The following is a 20,133-nucleotide window of genomic DNA, read 5'->3' on the forward strand; positions in this document are numbered from 1 at the left end:
TAAAATATAATGAATGACCTATGAAAGATGTAGGTATTATGTCTAACAATATTTCCAAATCATCTCTAAATAATTAAAAACAAAGTTGCATCTTACTCCAAAAAAAAACTGTGATAGCCTAGTAAAAAAGATGTCAGCCTAGTAGTCGGGCAGTCCGGGGTTCGATCCCGGTCACGCATCTCTAATTTGTCCAAGCTACGTACGTTTTAAGAAATTAAATATATTTAACGGCGAAGGTAAACATCGTGAGGAAACCTTGCATACCTGAGAGTTCTCCATAATATTCTCAAAGGTTTGTGAAGTCTGCCAATCCGCACATGACCAAACGTGGCAGAGTATGGGCCTCTCATTCTGAGAGGAGACCAGCCTACTGATCCATTGTCTAACACTGAATGATAGTCACCGAGCTCATTTGACATTTATTTTTAATCCATTGCAGGTTTTCTACTAAAAATTATTTTAATATCACTCAATGAAGCAGCAATGTAGAACCAACCAATGACAAATGAGCTCGGTGGCTATCATTCGGTGTTAGACACTGAGTTAGCGAGTCACCCTTCTTTGCTTATTAATGAGCCAGCGATTGGTTGATCATGATGATGGTGAGGTGCAGTAAGTTTATGTACCTAGTACCACAGCCTTGAAATATACAGTCCAATTACGAATGTACTTGTACAGAGCAACGGTGGGGTGGGTTGCGGAGCGCGGGCGGCGCGGCCCGCTGCACACAGATTCGCGTAGTCTGTGTGATTGATGGACGAGGGTTTACGTGAGCGTGGTTTTAAATATTTTAAGTGTCGTTTAGTAAGTTCTATCATAAAATGGTGCATTACTGTTCTGTCTACGGATGCTATACGAATTCTAAACAGAACAAGGGTCTAAAATTTCACCGATTTCCCCGCGATTTTAATCCCAATTTTGTGACAACCCTTGCATATTTGCGTAGGAACACGTATATACCTACACGAGCGGCGGCATCGCTCGACTTCAAAGGCGTCGAACAACTGGTAGTATTTCGTTAACCTGTGCTAGTACCTACAAGTATCTAAAATAAATAGTAGATTCCTAGGTAGTAAAACCACCATTAAAAAAATGTTTTACGTCTTATCGTTTTTCCAGTTAAAGAAAAACTAACAACTTACAGCCCTCCGATAAGTAATTATAAATAATCCGTACTGACACGCAAAAGAAGTACCTACTTAATATAAAAGTACCTAGGTACTTTATGATTCGATTACATGGATAGGTCCGTATTTCATTAAGTTACTTGTTATGTGTAATATGACCAAAAACTTAAAGTTTTATAATAAGTCAGGTATTTTGCTTTCTTAAGTATAATATCCTAAGGTATACCTAAATATAGACTAGCTGATCCGTCCCAGCTTCACTCGTGTGGAATTCATAAAATCTGCTCTTATGGGTAGGTATCTAAGTTATGGAGAAGACCTATCTGCAAAAAGTTGTTTCTAGACCTAGCAGTTTGAGCTGGACCTATGGATGTAGGCACGTTGGTCAGTCAGTCAGTTTGTTCTTTCAAATATTTACATAGTAGTTATATAATATATTGTTAAATTGTCACTAAACTATATGACGCAAATGCTGATTCTAATACCGGCCATATTTTAACGGATTACCATACAAATGAGAGTATTAAGTTATTTAATTATGAGGTCATTTGATCAAATAAATTATGCGATCACGCACAATTTAAATGTTTTACGTTTAAAAAAACATATTACTTTACACTGGCTTTTGAACAATTCCGTGTAATGAAACTGACTATTTGTATCTTTTGTCATCTCCCTCCAGATGATTGTTTCAAGTTATGAGGGCATAACTTGCGGCCCGACCCGCCGAGTTAGTCCCGCGCGCCGGTTGGCATCTTGTGTGTGGTGTGTGGGGTGCTAGGACTTATCCAAGGCGTTCGATGACTTTTCCTTGCAAAGTTGACGACCTTCTTTAACTATTTGAATAACACCCGCTAGCTTTGCACTATTCTAAAGTGTTAGTCTTCTATGATAAAAAATACCTAATACAAATTATATATACATTTGATAAAAAGCGCAATACAACATCTAAGTTTCACAGTCTACTATATGGATGTGGAACGGTAAAACGAAGCCCCATTTAACGAAATTGGCCCAATTTCGGTAACGTTACTGTTATAGTAGAATATACACATGTATCTATCTACCTACTATTATTAAATATTGGTATAATTGAGCACACGTTTGCAACAACCACTGAAATCGTCTTTAAATTGTGATACGTATAGATATGTGCGAATTGAACTAAGATGTGCTCCTGTTGTTCTTTTCTATTGCTGTCAATGTTTCCACTTTTATGGTAGGTATAATAACTTATGATATACCTATTATAAGTAAGGTATGGCTTAGGGCTTTTTTATGTTGACAGAGTATAATATACTAAATTGCAGGCCGCGATTACACCTATAAGTTGTTTCCGTAACATTTATGTAAGTAACTTACGGGTGCATTCACCTACACGGTTGACAGGGATTTAGAGGGGAGTTAGGGTTAGGGGTAAATCAGATGAAAGCCCTGTTTTTCATACAAGTACTTACCCCAACCAATGTATAAAATGACAACTGTCAGAATGAATTTTAAAAAACAGACTGTACGCGTTTTCATTCGTTACGTCTGAAAGAAGCCTAAATATATCGCGAATTTTGCTAAATTTAAACCAAATGTCGCCTATATATCGCACGGCAAACTGTCCAAATGGCGTGACATCCGGACGATCAAAGCGATCGGGAACGAGCGTCGACGTCGGAGCTTTATTGCATGTTGTTTGGCTCACACCCGCCCCGCCATATTGTTTAATTGCCACTGCGTATGAAGGACGCGTAAACCGAAACGTGACACTAGGCATATTTTCACAGATTACCATACAAATTACTCTAGGAAGTTATTCAATTATGTAGTTGTTAATTTATGATCGATATATCAATACATCAAGTTTTATCAATAAAAGCTTTTCTACCACAATATCTAACGCATAAAGCTCATCATACGTTCATTCGTACCTAAAAATGTTGCTTTTCTTCAGCACTGGGGAGTTTTCCAGAATTTGAAAACTTAGCACAATATCCCCTATGTACCTATTCGGTTTGTAAAAAAGAGGAGTTGACACTTAAAATAAAGACACCACAAGAAATTACTAAACAGTTTTGTATTCGTGAAAAACAAAATTTTAATGGTAATTACTAAAATATTGCTGTTTTAACAACAGTAGGTAGGTATTATTATTAATAACTAATACATTCTTTTTTGTATTTCTAGTTTTATAATTCCTATCGATAATTCAATAATTGTAATGAAACGAAAACAAATCTGCGACCATAACAGTACATTTTGTTGTCTTCGGATTCAGAAACATTTTAGTAATCATAACTAGATATTTTTATTCGATTTTCGCATATTGTAGCTACCTATCTACCAACAAATTGATTTAAAAACCACCAGAGTCTATTAACTAAAGTGCGTAATCTATTCAACAGGCCTAACTCCAATTACAAGGCCCAAAGGTCATTAACGATCTAACAAAGCTTTACCCATGGTGGTCTTACACCTAATTAAAACATAAACTGCCCGTGTGCTTAGTACAAGCTTGCACATCTCGATAACGTTGATGGATTTCGATTGTCAATACACTATAAAGTCACTATAAATCTAAGTTGTTTAAGGTTCAAGTTCATCGATACGTTTACCTTTACAGCCAGATCCCCAAGTGGAAACTTAGCAATATATAAAAATCTATGAAAAAACAACGATGTTCAGGTCCATTTCAGTCTGAAGTTATTGAAATTAAATTAATTATTATTTATTTCATGTAGGACAACTTGTGCTACTTACTATGAATTTTTATTATTTATGGGGATTCTACCACAAATCAGATTCTAATAAAAAGAGCCGACAAGAAACTCTGCAGTGTTGTGATGCTAGAAATCTGTTTATGTTTTCGAGATGTTCAATCTCGTGCTAAAGCCCATGGTGTCGGGTGACAACTTTACCATATTGTCCTATCGCAATAGCCGTTGACCTGATGCCTTTACCCCGCCGGCCGCTGCCACATGTCGTCGCCCCACGAACGCCCCTACAAAATATAATTACTTCACCATGCATCCAACCCGCTCAATTTGACTGGCCACTTATGCGTAAGATAATTTAATTAAACGTACATAATAATAATATCGTGCCAGTGCAGGACAATTGCCGCATCAAGGTCTTCTTCAAGTTCTTCAACGCAATATGGGCACAGCGTGGAAAAATAGTTCCTTTTTAGGGTTCCGTTTTTCTCAAAAGGAAAAATGGAACCCTTATTAGATCACTTTGTTGTCTGTCTGTCGGTCTGTTAAGAAACCTACAGGGTACTTCCCGTTGACCTAGAATCATGAAATTTGGCAGGTAGGTAGGTCTCATAGCAGACATTCGGGGAAAAATCTGAAAACTGTGAAGTTATGGTACATCACACAAAAAAAAATTGAATTGTGGTCATGAACAAATATCGCTATTTTCAACTTTCAAAGTAAGATAACTAAGTATATCAAGTGGGGTATCATGAAAGGGCTTCACTTGTGCATAATAAAACAGATTTTTATTTATTTTTATGCATAATTAGTTTTTGATTTATCGTGCAAAAAGTCGAAAAAATACGACTGCAGTACGGAACCCTCTGTGCGTGAGTCTGACTCGCACTTGGCCGGTTTTTTATTAACAAAACAAAACTTATGTTTAATACAGGATTGAAACAATGCCAACCTGCTTGAGTATCGATTTAACGATAGGAGCTAATCAGGCATGCAATGCAATTCTAAAAGAATTAGCCTGCCTGAGTTTATTTTTCATGATGTAATTAATTGCTGGAAAGTAGGACTAATAGGTACTTACCGGACTAAAATTTTATTGTAGCTTTTGTTACCATAAAGCCTGAAAAATTACAACGCGTCGCAAGTCGCAAGACTTATGTTATGTAAAGTGTTCACTAGTATATAACTAACTTGCAGAACTGGCAAGTTATTTGTACTGTTGTGTTTACAACATTTTTGCAAGTTTTCCCATGGTAAAGTAACTTGCGGAATTTTACTTCCGAAGTTTCATCACTGATTGCTGATATTTGACCTAAGTTTTTCAGATTTGGAGTCTTACATCAAGAAATTTCGTCGCTCAGTCAGGTTTACCCCAAGTCCAGCAACGCGGTGGTTTATTGATAAGTTCCATAGCATTAAACTAGTAGGTAAAGCTCTTTGATCCTGTTAGTCGATAAGTAGTTTGAGAGGCAACCGCAACCACGACGGTTCGTTCTAAAATAATCTCCTCGTATAAAGCCTGTTTATTTGAAACAAGTCAATGTATTTTTGTCAGATCTGATAGATCACTTTTGGAAATAAAAAAGTTGAATTCGAGATAGGAGATAGAAATTAGGAATAATCAAATAACAAGTAGCTTTTCTACCTTCAACCGACTGCAAAAAGGAGTTTATTTTTAGTTCTCTTGTATTCGACACAAAAGCTCACAAAATAATAAGCTTCAATAATAGAAATAATTTGAAAAAGTTAAATAATAAGTCTCAGAAAAACTGACTTTTCAATAATTGTCCCCACAAAATTAATTTTCACAACATTAGAACTTCACTAGATACTAGGTCTATAAAACGTTTCAACTCAGTCGGATTAACTTCGCAGTATCCCTTCAAATGCTTCAACAGAGAGGCTGTAAAATTATAGACAGTTGGTCCATTATTGTAACGTTCTATCAAGATGAAGAAATAATGATGAAAGACTATGTACGAGTAAAAAGTGCAGTATGACACCTAGATAATATTGATTTTATGAGAGCAAAGTGAAATTGTGGTTGAAATAACTTTTGCCTCCAGTACAGTCAACATTATTTTATTAGCTAGGTAACGTCTATTCATGCTGTGGTAAGCCCGGCTGTTTTCTCAAATTCGTAACTCGGGGGAGCGCCCAAAAATAACATAACGAGTCAAGCTTGTAATAACATTTGTCCTAATATATTACTATTGTGACGGCCGACAGCATGCCGGATTTATGTACTACCGTGCGAACCGTCTTATTATTTATTAATATTAATGTTCCCAGTCTACGCCTCGGTTATTTTTCATTTTACATCCCAAGGTGCCGTCCTTTCCACACTTTTTATTACTTTGATTTAAACTTTTGTCTATAGTCAACCTCATTAATTTTTAAGGTATTCCTAACGTAGATTTTATGTTGTAATTTTCAGTAGTATCCACATATTAACGGAATAATAATAATGTATTGGGATTTTTCACGTCAACTCGAGCGTGACTGCTCGGACGATCTCGCGAATTATTATCTAACTTATTGAATTCCCAATTTCCATAATAAAGTTCAATGACATTTAACTATATACTTACCGTCTTTCTAATAATAATATATACACTATTACACATGGCATAAACACATTTCTGTCACACATGAGGTGTTTAAATCGTGAATAAACAGTGGGTTCATTTTTATTAGCCAGAGCCTTGAGCACATCAGCACAAACCATGAAATAAACATAATAAAGGTAGGTATCCTATTTCTTGTAAGAAGATAAGAACTGACTACATCATAATCTACTTGAGTTTAAAATTACGAAGACGCATGTAGAGATGGATTATACTCGTTAATACATCTGAACATAGCGTAAGCATATAATTCAAGTACGATGTAAATAGAATATGTATTAAGCATCCATTAAGCAAAGCTATGTCTAGTATGCACTTAACGACAAATGCAAATGGTCAAGGCGGCATACATGAATACAACATTAGAGATATTGTAGTGTGAACATTATGGTCCCTGAAATAACAGCAATTAAGAGTTAAGATGCAATTCGTTATTAAACATAGGATATTGTTATGTACACAACACTTTGATACAGTAAGTTGGACTTTATTTTTTCTGCCTACTTTCCAAATATACAAATTTCTTTTTTCATCCCTGTTGGATTGCAGGCAGCCTTACGATGATTTCAGTTTTGACATAGATACCTACATATTTTTTAAGTTACGTCTGTCGAGCCGAGACGAAGTGAAAAATTTCATTGGGTTTCGAGCCATGTGATCCGAAATACTTTTCCTTAAAAACTTGTACAAAAAGTGGCCACAACAATTAATACCTCCCAGGATTTTCAAAAAACGCGATCTTTGTACGACTTTTCGGATTTCTTTAGCCTATGAAAGAGTTTTATCAATGAATGGGCGATGAGTTTTATTTGTAAGTATTTATTCTTAGGAAATACCACGCTTCAATCATGAAAGTTTTACGAAATAAAGGGCAAAAAGTTTGTCTCCTTTTTCAAATTGTTTGCTGACTTTTACAAATTGTTTTTGTCAGTTTTAGACAATGCTTCAATCTTGGCTAAACTTTATTGTTTTTGTTGTGTGAAAAATTGGTTTAAAATCACAAACATTTGTTAGCTTTTTTTCATTACAAAGCCTAAATAATTAATTTCACTGAATAATTGTTTCTATTCTAAAAATCTAGGCATTAAGTAGCATAAAAGCCATCTTACAGTCATGTCTTCATGGCTACCTTTTTGTCTGTCTGTTTGTCCTGTTCAAAATCTGCCGATCGATTTCGATGAGACTTTCGCCCGGAGTGCATTATCTCATAAACCCCCACTAATTAAGTCGAGGGCTCAACACTATTTGATAAATCATACTCATCAAAGCACTACAACACTAAGTGTGGCTTTAACTTGGCTAACAATCTTTTCCATTGGAAGAAGTTAGGTGCAGCTTCCTTCTAGCTCCGAATTCCTAAAACCTTCAAGTCCTACTCCATTCCGTCAATCCATCAACCTTAGGTCAAGAACCAATACTTAATGGTCAGCCTCAATAACTTTTCACGGCTTACTATGCGTTGCACATTTCCTGCCCATCGCTTTCTTGACAGAGTAAGTTTTTGGAGAGCATTCAGTTTTTTTAGAGAGTTTGTAGAGTTAGTGATGGTAACGAGTAACGACTAACGAATGCGCCGGAAACCATTAATTGTCTTGACGTTGTATTTTGATAATAACTAATTGAACTAATTTAGTAGAGACCTATAGAAGGGTTATTTCCTATTTTAAACAAAAATCGTGTTTTATGAACCTGCCGAAATGACATTGCGCAATGCACATAGAGTTGTAAGCAAAAACGAGGTGCAGCCCGCATTTTTTAACAGGTTCTCAATTCGACTGTATGTTTTTTTTTTAATTGTTGTTCAGAGTGATCTTGTATGTACTACCACAGGCCACAGTATTTAAAGTCACCCCGTATTTATACTCTATTCAATAGAGTATAAAATATACGGGGTGACTTCTATTGTACTACAGCGGTACCTATACTGGTGGTAGAGGTTGTTAGATAGGTTAATATAAGAATAATAGATAACATTACCATGAAGCATGAGCTCAGCTAAACAAGAGCTAAACATATCAATCAGCACTTGACAAGAATTTGCCGGAGTGCAGTATTTGATACGCACGGATAAATACAGCAGGGCCAGATGGACACACCTTTATTCAAATATAATCTCTATTGTTATTGCGATATGAATTTAAATTATAATTTTAATGGGGTTGTCGGAAGTCAACTCACGGATGCAATGTTTAGACAAGCAAACCGCAACGCGTTACTGCGCACGGGCCGGCCCTGTTATAATTATTTATTTTTACTCACGCCTGAACGTCAGCTCACTTTTGTGATAGACCACCCGAACGCTTCATTGGATTCATGTAAGTCATGTCTGACGTGATGTTTATCTTAATTAAAGTCTAGTGTACCCACTAAATCTACCAACTATATTACGTTAATGACTTATTATTGTACTATTTCTGTATTTAAACTCGGTTCCTCTCAGTGCAGAAGCAGAGAGTATTTGTGGATTTTTATTTATTTATAAATTCTTGATCAGACAGAATCAGAGGTGGAACAGAGTAGGTAACCATATCCATTACGCGCACTGAAATGGACATACCTATACCAGGTACTTACGCTGGAAAAGGTCAATAATCAATAATAATACAGTTAAGTATTTTTTGTGCCGATTCGAAGCCCTACCGAGGGGACGTAATGTGCTAAAAGTCTTCTTTTCGACAATGTTGACATATAACTAACATTTAGTTCCAAGTACGCTGCTACTATCAGTGCCAAAATGATGACAATCGCAAGTACAGCGTACCTACAATAAGCGGCCGAAAGTAATGTACATCGACATTTAGAAGGAGATATCAGATTTGTAGAGCGTTGTCCCTGTCATTGAGACCGACAAAACGTCAGTATGAGTGACAGAGACAACGCTCTACAAAGCCGAAATGTCATTCTAATGGCCGATGTACATTACTTTCTGCCGCGTACCGTACCTACTTCTATTAGTAAAGGTCAGTGATTCGGTACCTTCCTTTGAAAACGTCAGATGAAACCTATCAACTTAAAAATCAACGCCATAGTAAAGTTTAAAGACAAGCCCTTGTTCTTTAAATCTTTAATGGCGGGTAAAGATAAGACATATCGGGTTTTAATGGTGTGGAAATCGCGCGTTAAATTAACAAGAAAGTTTTTCAAGAGCATTTAAATCCAGAGATTGTTTATATAATGACTTGAGTTCCTAAGGTCAATGGTATATCAACCCATCCCCGGCTCACTAAAGAGCACGGGTCTAATCTCAGAATGAAAAGGATGAAAAGGACAGAGGCCATAGTCTGCCACGTTGGTCCAGTGCGGATTAGCAGACTTCACATAGCTTATATTAATTAATCACACAGATTTAATGATTACAATTTCTGATTCTGAGCCGCGTCCTTTCCTCACGAGTTGTATATGAAGAAGTTGCCCTGGCACGCTACCCAGCGCTTCCCATACAAACGTAGTTTAGTTCTAATTTAAGTATTAACCAAGTAGAATATACTCGTATCTACCTACTCTAGAGTGTGATAGCGATATTTTGACCATGCAAATGACGTACTATGGTACCTATTACTTACTTTAATTTTTGCAAAACTAATCGAACTTTTGAAACTAACTAAACATAATGTGAAATTATTATTATGTATGCCTACACGTTGTTAGTTTTGCAATGTTGTGTTTACATAAATAGTTTATTTATCTACTCACGAAGTTGCCTCAAAATTTCCCATTAAATTGGCTTTTTCAAGGGTCATAACATAACACTCATAACTGATAACTTTTAAAGTAAATATTATTTCACTATGTTATTTATGGTAGCGCGTAGATGATGAAGAGATAAATCGACATCTGATTTAGAGCCTCAATAGCTCAACGGTTAGGAATCGGACTGAATTCCGAAAGGTCGCCGGTTCAAACCCCACCCGTTGCACTATTGTCGTACCTACTCCTAGCACAAGCTTTTCGCTTAATTGGAGGGGAAAGGGGAATATTAGTCATCATTAACAGGGCTAACATTCTTATTTAAAAAAAAAATTAAGATTTGGAACAATAAAAAACAGCGTAATAGATTTGTGGATAAACGTGAGAAGAGTAACCTTAATTGTATACCATCCTTTAAGGAATATGAATAAAACCTGCCAAGTGCGAGTCAGACTCGCGCACCGAGGGTCCCGTACTGCAGTCGTATTTTTTGACAATTTGTACGATAAATAAAAACTATAATCCATATAAATAAATAAAAATCTGTAAGTAAAGCCCTTTCATACTTCAGCCAACCTGTTAATCTAACTTTGAAAGTTGAAAAACTGATTATTTGTTTATGAACACATTTTTTCTTGTGATGGATGTAACCCATGATGTAACCACAAACTCACGGTTTTCGCCTTTAGTTTGCTATTTAAGACTTACCTACCTGCCAAATTTCATGATTCTAAGTCAACGGGAACTAACTAACTATAGGTTTCTTGACAGACATGACAGACAGACAGGCAACGTAGTGATCCTATAAGGGTTCCTTTTTTCCTTTTGAGATGAGGAACCCTGTAAATGGTGTATTCTTTAACATTTTCGATCCTTCCCTTGAATAGTTAGATACGTAGTATGTATTTTCGAAGTTTAGTAAAAAAACAGCGCATGACCTTTCCAATTTTGTTTCAAACAATAAACAAACTCCGAACAAAATTGTACCGAAGTTTAAATGAAAACCAAGAGTTTTGAAATAAAAACAAAAAGTTTTCGAAATAGATTTTACTCAATAAACGTTTTTCATTGTATTGAAATCTGGAGGGCGTATTTTACCGGGAGTTAGTATAGAGATGTCATGTTACTAGAGGTGCATTCATCAGACGTTAAAAAAGGGCCCAGTCCAGTGGCCCACAGCAAATGATTACAAAGACGTAAGCTTGGAAGCAATGAATATAATATTATCATTGGGATTGTTACAATCGCGATTCTAGTAAGTATCTCAGAATTTCAAGGAGATTGAAAGATATATTGCGATACTGTGATTATCAACAATATTTTCTCGATACAGAATCGCGATTCGCGTATCGCGTGTTAATATTACATTGTACAATGAACCAAAAGCTTAACTTGCTATAATTCCCTAAAACAGGTCGAATCTGTATGGTGCAACAGGCAGCATGCGAAAGGCCCGCCCTCCCACTGCTAAACATGCAGGAAATAGCAGCCACTAGGCAAGCAATACGCACCACCACCACGCAGCACCATACAAATCCCAAAACACACTCGACGCACGTTTCGCCCCGATACCGGAGCATCCTCGTGAGATGTAGACCTTACAATCCACACATGCAACGCAATATTATAATATTGATAGCGTAATAGGCCCCATTATCTTGTAAGTAACTAAGTAAGCATATTTTGTCTGTTAGATAAGTGTTTCAAATGTGTTATTAGTTACTTAGTAAGAATAGCGTCATTATTAATAATAGGGGAGAAATAGGTCCAAAATGCGGAAGTCAGGTTAGTAAGGGCATTTTGCGGGACATCACTGCCTCTATAATAGTAAAATGTTGCCATTTTATGTCCGAGGTTCCGGCAATGATAACTTTCTGGGAGTTAGTATCTAACGTTAGGTATACGAGTATTGTCTCATGAGACTTCCGAGCGCAACGTGGAATAATAAGTACTCGTAGTTGAAGCTATAGATTTTCAACATTTTTGTGCTTTTATCGAACAAAAAATAAAATATTACATTCAACCCTACAATCTGATTTATTTTTAGGTAGTCAAAATAACACAAGTATAGACTATAATCAAGCTTTACGTTTGCAAAAGTTTGCTCAACATGTTATAATATTATCTTATGTTATGTTGTTTTGGATAGGTTTTAGGTAGTTCAATAAATCCTTGATAGAGAATAACTTATTAGCATTCTCTAACTCCGAAGTAACTCTATATTATTATTTCGCTCTCTCTTCGTTACTCGAAATAATATTTAAATGAAAATTATTGCTCATAACTTCTAAATTACACAGTGAATTTTATGGCACGCATGGATGTTATATTTCATTTTTGTTATGTTATTTAAGTTGCTGTAGGTGCATGCGTCTCTGGAAGAGGTTATTTATTAGGTCTGTTATTTCTTTCTATTTTGTGGTGGATGCTCAATGCAAATATCGGTATCCCCTAACCATCTAGCCGCTCTAGCAACCACAGTATCTAAAAAAGAATAAGAAAAAAACCACAGCATCTAAAAGGAATAAGAAAAAGCGTCTCGATGAAAGCCTAAAGCTGCTTAACAGGAGTCTCTCCGTCACGTGCTCCATACATTCGTAGTTTGATTATCCATACATTAATAGTTTGATTCTCATTTGAATATTAAGCAACCAAAGTTTATGAAATTTTGCAAACACATTCTAGGAATTAATATCTGTGGCTGTGGTTTTCTAGATTTCTTTAAGAATACGTAATTTTAAAGTTTTCAATCAACCGCTTCAACTGAAATGAAATGAAAACTATTACTAACACTAATTGAAAAATAAGGGAAAAAATATTACTTTTCTGTACTGTTAATAGGCTGTCTAGTTGTTGAAAAGATAACTGTTCAGCCCATGTAACCAATAGGGCTTAAGCCCCAGAATACTTAATTGATGAAAAGTAGCAGCAAAGCGTTTTTCCAATTTGCGTATTTTTCAACCAACGAAATAAATATTCATTTCCATGCTAATACTTTTCGTATAATTTATTAACAAATTGAGAATAAACATCAGAAAGCCATTATCATTACCCGCTTTGTTGAGCATTTGCTAGAGAACTTCAAGTACCTAGTCTAAATAATGGTTGAATAAATTCTAAGAAATGCAAATTGCTATTTCTAACGAAAACCACTAGTAGGTACTTATATATATATTTCATTGTATTATGTCAATATATTTTTTATTTCCGATTCTATAGGATTTTAATTCACATTCAAAATCATTTAGGTATTAATTAATGTGTAAAAAAGTGTCATGAGTTAAGACTCTACCTACCTATTTATAATCTCATTGAAATATAATAAATATCATTAGATATTTGAACGGATAATAATATAATCCTCACCTTATTGATAACACGTATTTATTCATTTTTAACCGAAAGTCCAAAAACCAATTTTCATCCTTTAAAACATAAAAAATTACGGACTTTCATACAAACTTTCACTCCCTATAGAGAGAGCCAGCGCGTGCCAGACCTTCCTTATTTTATAAAAGCCGAAAGTTTCTCTGCGTATGGTCCCCACACCGGGAGGAACGTTTGTTTGGATCATGGTGGCTTTAGGAGATTCCGGTAATAAAGGTGTAAAAAATCTTAAGTTACTTTGACTCAATAATTTATTAAACTTTAAAGGTGTCTGGCAGTCCATGACGTGATTTCTAACACTACTCCGAAGAAAATACAAAAAAAAATACACTTTATACCTACTTTGACGTAAGATTTTTTACACTTTTATTACCTGTTATCTCCCAAAGCCATGGTCCAAACAAATAACCAAACAAACGTTCCTCCCGGTGTTGGGGACACAGGGGACAATACGCAGAGAAATTTTTAGTTTTTAAAAATAAGGAAGTTCTGGCACGCGCTGGCTCTTAGGCCACTATTAACCCCTTAGAGGTGGAATTTTCAAAAATCCTTGCTTAGTGAGTGCTTACATAAAAGTTACTTACAGGCAAAATCTCATGTTTCTAATCCCAGCAGTACCTTGAACAGTATTATTAACGTGGTGTCGAGCATCGCGTCTCGTGCAGTTTCCGTCGCGAGTGGGAGTTCTTTAAAGTAGAATCAATGGACGCAGGACGATCCCTTCGTTTACTAAACAGCTGTTAGTTATACGGGTGCAGTTTAAATGTTCGGCTGCTCTTAATTGGGGTTTTTACAAACATTAATCAAGTGTTGGGGGAGGTTTTTTCCGTCGGGCATCGTTTGACGAACGATGCGCGACCGCGGGGCAACTTCGTGCATTCATCAGTGTAATACTTAGCTAGGTAGTTGTTTTAAATATGTCACTTGTCATTGACTTTAATAAATTGAGTTATTTTTATATATCACTAGCTGATACCCGCGACTTCATCCGCGTGGAATTAGGTTTTTAAAAAACCCTTGGGAACTCTTTGATTTACCGGGATAAAAAGTACCCTATGTCACTCTCCAGGTCTTTATCTATACCCATGCAAAAAATTACGTCAATGCGTTGCACCGTTGCGACGTGATTGAAGGACAAACCAACAAACCAATAAACCAACAAATGCTTAGGTCTAAATTGGTGGGATGCCCCAGTTACGTTAATATTATCATTACCGTGCTCCAGTCGTGCCGTTAAGTAAACTAGAGTACCGTTATGTTAGGTATGACAAAAATTAAAAAGTTAATATTATGTTCCATTTTTTTATTTAGGTAGTTAGGATAGAAACTGATTAGCGCTTTTGAACTGCTAACTCCTTCGTCACCTATCAAAGGGTGAGATCTCAATCAAAGCCTAAAGGCTGGAACTCAAAACCGAACCTGCAAGCTCGAGCGACACTTAGGTAAAAAAAGCGGCGCGATTCGCAGACGCTTTACGGCGCGAAGTCTCACGTGGTCTCGCAACGTGATTAACTTGCGAATTTCCACAAGGTTCCTTTATGAGTTTAGGCCCTAACTTTCATTCAAATAAATAAAAATTTCGACTTCATGAACAATTGTGAGGTGATTGAAATTTTATATCGAGGAGTCCTGATGGCATATGTTACCTCTGCGCTTTTTTGCAGGGTGCCGAGTGAGATGAACGGGCCGCGCGGTGGGCCGCGCGCACAGTGACGCAGCATGGGGTCCGTGTGGCACGTGCGCGCCTTTGTGCTGGCGCTGCTACTGCTGTGTGAAGGTGAGATACCCATTATTTACACCTGGCGATTAAAGTCCGAGGAAAAAAAATGTTGTAAATGTAAACTCAGATAAACTAAGTACCTTTTGATAGCATATGGAATGAAAGGTGACCGCATAATGTGCGCCTAAAACGCTCTGAAGAAAATGTGTTACAATATTTTGAGATTTTGACATAGATTTTTAATAAAGATTTATAATTAAACTTCCTTCTATATTCTACATAATCAAGTTTTGTAGCAGATCCTATCAGAAACCCGATAGCTATCCTTATATAAATTATGATCATTCAACATGTGATCCATCAAGGTATCTTTATAATTATGTGACTAGATGATGCCCGCGACTATGTCCGCGTGGATTTAGGTTTTTTTAAAATCCCGTGGGAACTCTTTAATTGTCTGGAATAAAAAGTAGCCTATGTCCTTCCCCGGGAAGTAAGCTAACTCTGTTCCAAATTTCATCAGAATCGGTTAAACTGCTGGGCCGTGAAAAGCTAGCAGACAGACAGACAGATAAACAGACAGACAGATAGACAGACAGACACACTTTCGCATTTATAATAATAGTATGGATTGTTGCGTGGGGTCTATATAGCACGTGGCACGTGCTTTGTGTGTAGCGCACATGTAGCGCAGGTAAGTCAGCTGTCATGTTGGTAACCATAACACCTGGCAATTCTCGTGCTTGGAAAAAAAGTTATTGTCATTATTTTACCAGCTACATACCTACTTAACTTTATCAACCATGTGATGCAACTTTTGTTGTCGAAACGAAGAGATGTTTCCAAGTCTACTAGAGTGAATTTTGTCTGTATCCAGCTGTCTGTTAGATTTTATAAGTTCTGAAACGATGAACATATTCTAATACTGCCTGAAATCCGCAAATCTTATTTAAATCTATTACACATGATAAAAGGAGTCACATAAATAGCCTTAATCTTAATTGACGACTTATGGCCGAGTTTAAATTGTCGATAAGTTACTTAGGCAATGTTGTACATTTTTGACAAAAATGTCCATTCAATTTTTGAGAAAGGACAATGTCGCTAAGTAACTTATCGACAGATTACAGAAAGATTGACTTATTAATCTCGGCCGATAGGGTACTATCAAGAGACTATCAACTCGTTTTAGGTAAAGAAGATCTATAACATTTGTTGTATAATTTGCTTATGGAATAGCAAAGCGTCGGTGGTCAGTAAACTCTCGGTCAAAGAAAAATAGTACATACTACTTATACCAGAAAACCAGCCAATCGAGACAGTGTATGATGAATAATATTCAGCTCGGCAATCTTCGCCCACTTTAAATGTAAATGTAGAGAATCGTCGCGGCAAATCACGTCTACCAATTTAAGGCATAACAATACAACCGCAATATTACCCATTACTTAGATACATGCAAGTCTTTATGTTGTTTCACTGCTATAAAATGTACTTAAGCCGTTTATGTAGCTATGAGAAAGAGCCAGACCTTCGTTATTTTATAAAAGCTGAAAGTTTCTCTGCACATTATCCCCAACACCCTGTGTTGGGGACAATGTGCAGAGAAGGAACGATCAGCGACTATATAAAGTCTGGATCATGGTGGCTTTGGCAGATAAAAGGTAACAAAGACGTATGACGGTATGAATTCTTTTGTTAAAGTATAAAGTCAAATTTTTTAATATTCTCTTCGGAATAGTATTAGAAATCATGTCATGTATAATGCCAGACCAGTAGGTACCACGGCAACCCCCTGCCAGACACAAACAGGTGTCAGAGACAATGCCCATAGAAACTATCAGCTTTTATAAAATAACGAAGGTCTGGCCCTTATGGGCTCATAGTCCATAAGTATATTATGTAAGTATATGCGTCAGTCAGAGAGTAATAATTGTAATCCGTACCCTTATATAAATGCGAAAGTGTGTTTGTTTGTTGGTTTGTTGTTTTGTTGGTTTATTAGTTTGTCCTTCAATCACGTCGCAACGGTGCAATGAATTGACGTTATTTTTTACATGGGTATAGATAAAGACCTGGAGAGTGACATAGGCTATTTTTTATTATTATTACTTTTAAAATCAGAGTTCCCACGGGGGTTTTAAAAACCTAATTCCACGCGGACGAAGTCACGGACATCAGCGAGTCTTAAAATAAAAAGAGGACAAATTAAGCAAACATAAATTACTTCGCTTTCGGACCCTAATGGAAAGCATTTGCTACATCACCGTTTAAATGAAAACATTTTCCGAAATGTCGCTTATGTGAAATAACCGATCAAGTGCGTAGGTAGGTACGTCGGAATATGGCCGTAATCATGCCAGTAAAAATAACTGGGCAAGTGAGTGTCAGAACACGCATACGGTAGGGTTCCGTATAGCAATGATACTAGATAGCTGCTAAAAACGTTGGCGATTTTACGAAACGGTAGTTTTTTTAATGTCTAAAAAAACCTAACCTATTTTAATTAGGTTTCTTAGAAAACTCGAGGAGGTAAACCAAAATTTTTTTTTGACTCTCACTTTTCACATTCTGAAGGGTATCCTGAAAAATCTTTTCTTTTTTTCAGAATTTTAATATGCCTCTTTATCTATTTTTATAAACGTCGTGTCCCAAAAGCTGATTCACGCGTCTGGTGACCCAAGAGCTGGTGCTTATTTCGCTCAACGGTTGAGCCTTGCCGTTCAGCGAGGTAATAGCGCCAGTGTTTTGGGCACAATGCCCATAAATGACCATTTGGACGGCGTATATTTTTTGTAAATATAAATTTTTTAGTGATAAGTTTTTCTGTATGTATATACTATATATATAGTTTTTTTTTGTTGTATTGACCTGTAAACTTTATCTATTTGTAGATATTTATGGTGTTCATAAAAATCTGAATCTCGCGTGCCCTTGTATGTTCAGAAATCACAATTTACATACAGAGAGAATTTCAATTTACCGTAACCTACGGTGTATATCAGCATAGGTAGGATTTGAATGCCCTTCGAAGACAATTCTAAGAGCGAGACAAAACATAATGAAGTGTCTGTCGACCTTGTACTCGTGTTAAGTGATTCATTGACATCAAGAGTTCAAGAATAAAAAATGCTAAAGAAATGTCACGTTTCTATGAATTGATAAGTGAACCCGGCCCGGGTGCCCGGGGGTCCGGGGGTCCGGGTTTGATTCCTGACTGCGTCAGTTTACCTACTTATATACTTTGTAAATTACCTCTGATATTTCAGCCCTAGCGTTAATAACTATAGTCAGAGCTGAACTAGCATTCCGGTACGATGGCGCGTAAGACACCAATCGAGGTGGATATGGGCTTAGTAAAACTTATATCCTGATTTGCGGGCTTACTTGGAAGAAGAATGGCAGTTTTTATTAAACCCACATCGTAACATTGCCCTTGCCGGGAGTCGAACCTGAGACCTCCCACTTATAAGACCACAGAGCTCACCACTGCCAGCCACTGAGGGAATTCATCATTCCTTGTATCGGCAAGCTTTCTTATCATTTAACTTTACATTGCAGTATGATTTTTTAATAAGTATACGTTTCATGAAAACTTTGAACTTGTTGAGAGGCATCTTCAATATGTCGTCTGGGAGCTTATTGTAAAAACGTACCTACAGTCTACACAGTTTCCAATAAATGAATTACTAAGTTTACTTCGCCCTTACTTAGTCTTACGCCAGACAAACAGACAATTGTATAGAAAAAATGTGTGTTTGGGATTTTGTAACTAAACCAGCTGAATGAAAGGCAGTAATTTCGAAATATAGATGTATAGATGGGTAGGTACTTCAGTAAAAGTTTCACAAATTGCAACAAATGCATCGTTAGTAAAGCTTTATAGAGTGTCCGTCGTTTATTTTGCAGGCACCGCGCAAACAGCTTTACAAATTACCAACTGTTGATGACCTATGAACTCATCGCTCAAAGGGAAACTGTGTACATACTACTTTTGTTTGATTTGTAACACTATGTATTGAGTTGACCGCGTTTTGCTTTATATGCTTATTCATACGTACTAGCTGACGCCCGCGATTTCGTCCGAATTTAGGTTTTTGAAAATTCCGTGGGAACTATTAAATTTTCCGGGATAAAAAGCAGCCCATGTCAATCTCCAGGTCGTAAAAACTATACCCATGCAAAAAATCACGTCGCCCCGTTGCGACGTTATTAAAGGACAAACAAACACTGACTTTCCCATTTATAATACGGGTAGTGAAATGTGGATAGTGATACGCACTACTGACACGCCCTGGCTTTGGTTGGATGAAATTTCTCCAAACCCTTTCTTAGTGGGGATGTGGCGTGCCCACTGAGCAATTAATTGAGTCATTCCGACGCAATAGAAAGGAAAGAATAACGGTATATTCACGACGATCGCGATGCATCGATTCGCATATTCGAATTGATCATTTGGACGGTAGAATCGGTTGTTTCGGAATGGCCTGCGCCGTTCTATAGGAGACTCGCGTCGATCTACGGAGTTTTGTATGCGTACAGAAACACAGTTTCAGGAAATCGCACCACCATTAGTTACTCAAACATTACTGTATGGATTACAGAATTCCAGGTAGGTAATTGACACAGACGTTTATTCATAACCCTGATAATATATTTCAGAAAGCATACGAACTTACTCTTTTATTTATTATTAAACATAAAAATATTATTTATTTCATATCTATATTTTTTTTAATTCTTATAGTTGTTACATAAGGCCAATCGAAAACGATATTCAACGAATTTTTGGTTCCTCTGGTACTGCAAGTGTTCATGGGCGGCGGTAATCACTTAAGGTGACCCGCCTGCTCGTTTGCTCGCTATTTTTATTTAAAAAAACG

General features: G+C 36.6%; 1 protein-coding gene across 2 annotated transcripts in view; it reads left to right on the forward strand.

Moving 5' to 3' along the window:
* Positions 1–20,133, forward strand: part of LOC117984267 (uncharacterized) — a 121,399-nt gene that overhangs the window by 17,098 nt on the left and 84,168 nt on the right. For both annotated transcript variants that reach the window (XM_069500332.1, XM_034970890.2), the window contains exon 2: positions 15,195–15,307. In XM_069500332.1, the coding sequence (XP_069356433.1) occupies positions 15,250–15,307 (58 nt within the window). In that variant the 5' untranslated portion in view covers positions 15,195–15,249. The remainder of the gene's footprint in view (positions 1–15,194; positions 15,308–20,133) is intronic.

The sequence above is a fragment of the Maniola hyperantus genome, chromosome 8 (assembly GCF_902806685.2).
Source record: "Maniola hyperantus chromosome 8, iAphHyp1.2, whole genome shotgun sequence".
In the NCBI taxonomy this organism is placed as follows: domain Eukaryota; kingdom Metazoa; phylum Arthropoda; class Insecta; order Lepidoptera; family Nymphalidae; genus Maniola; species Maniola hyperantus.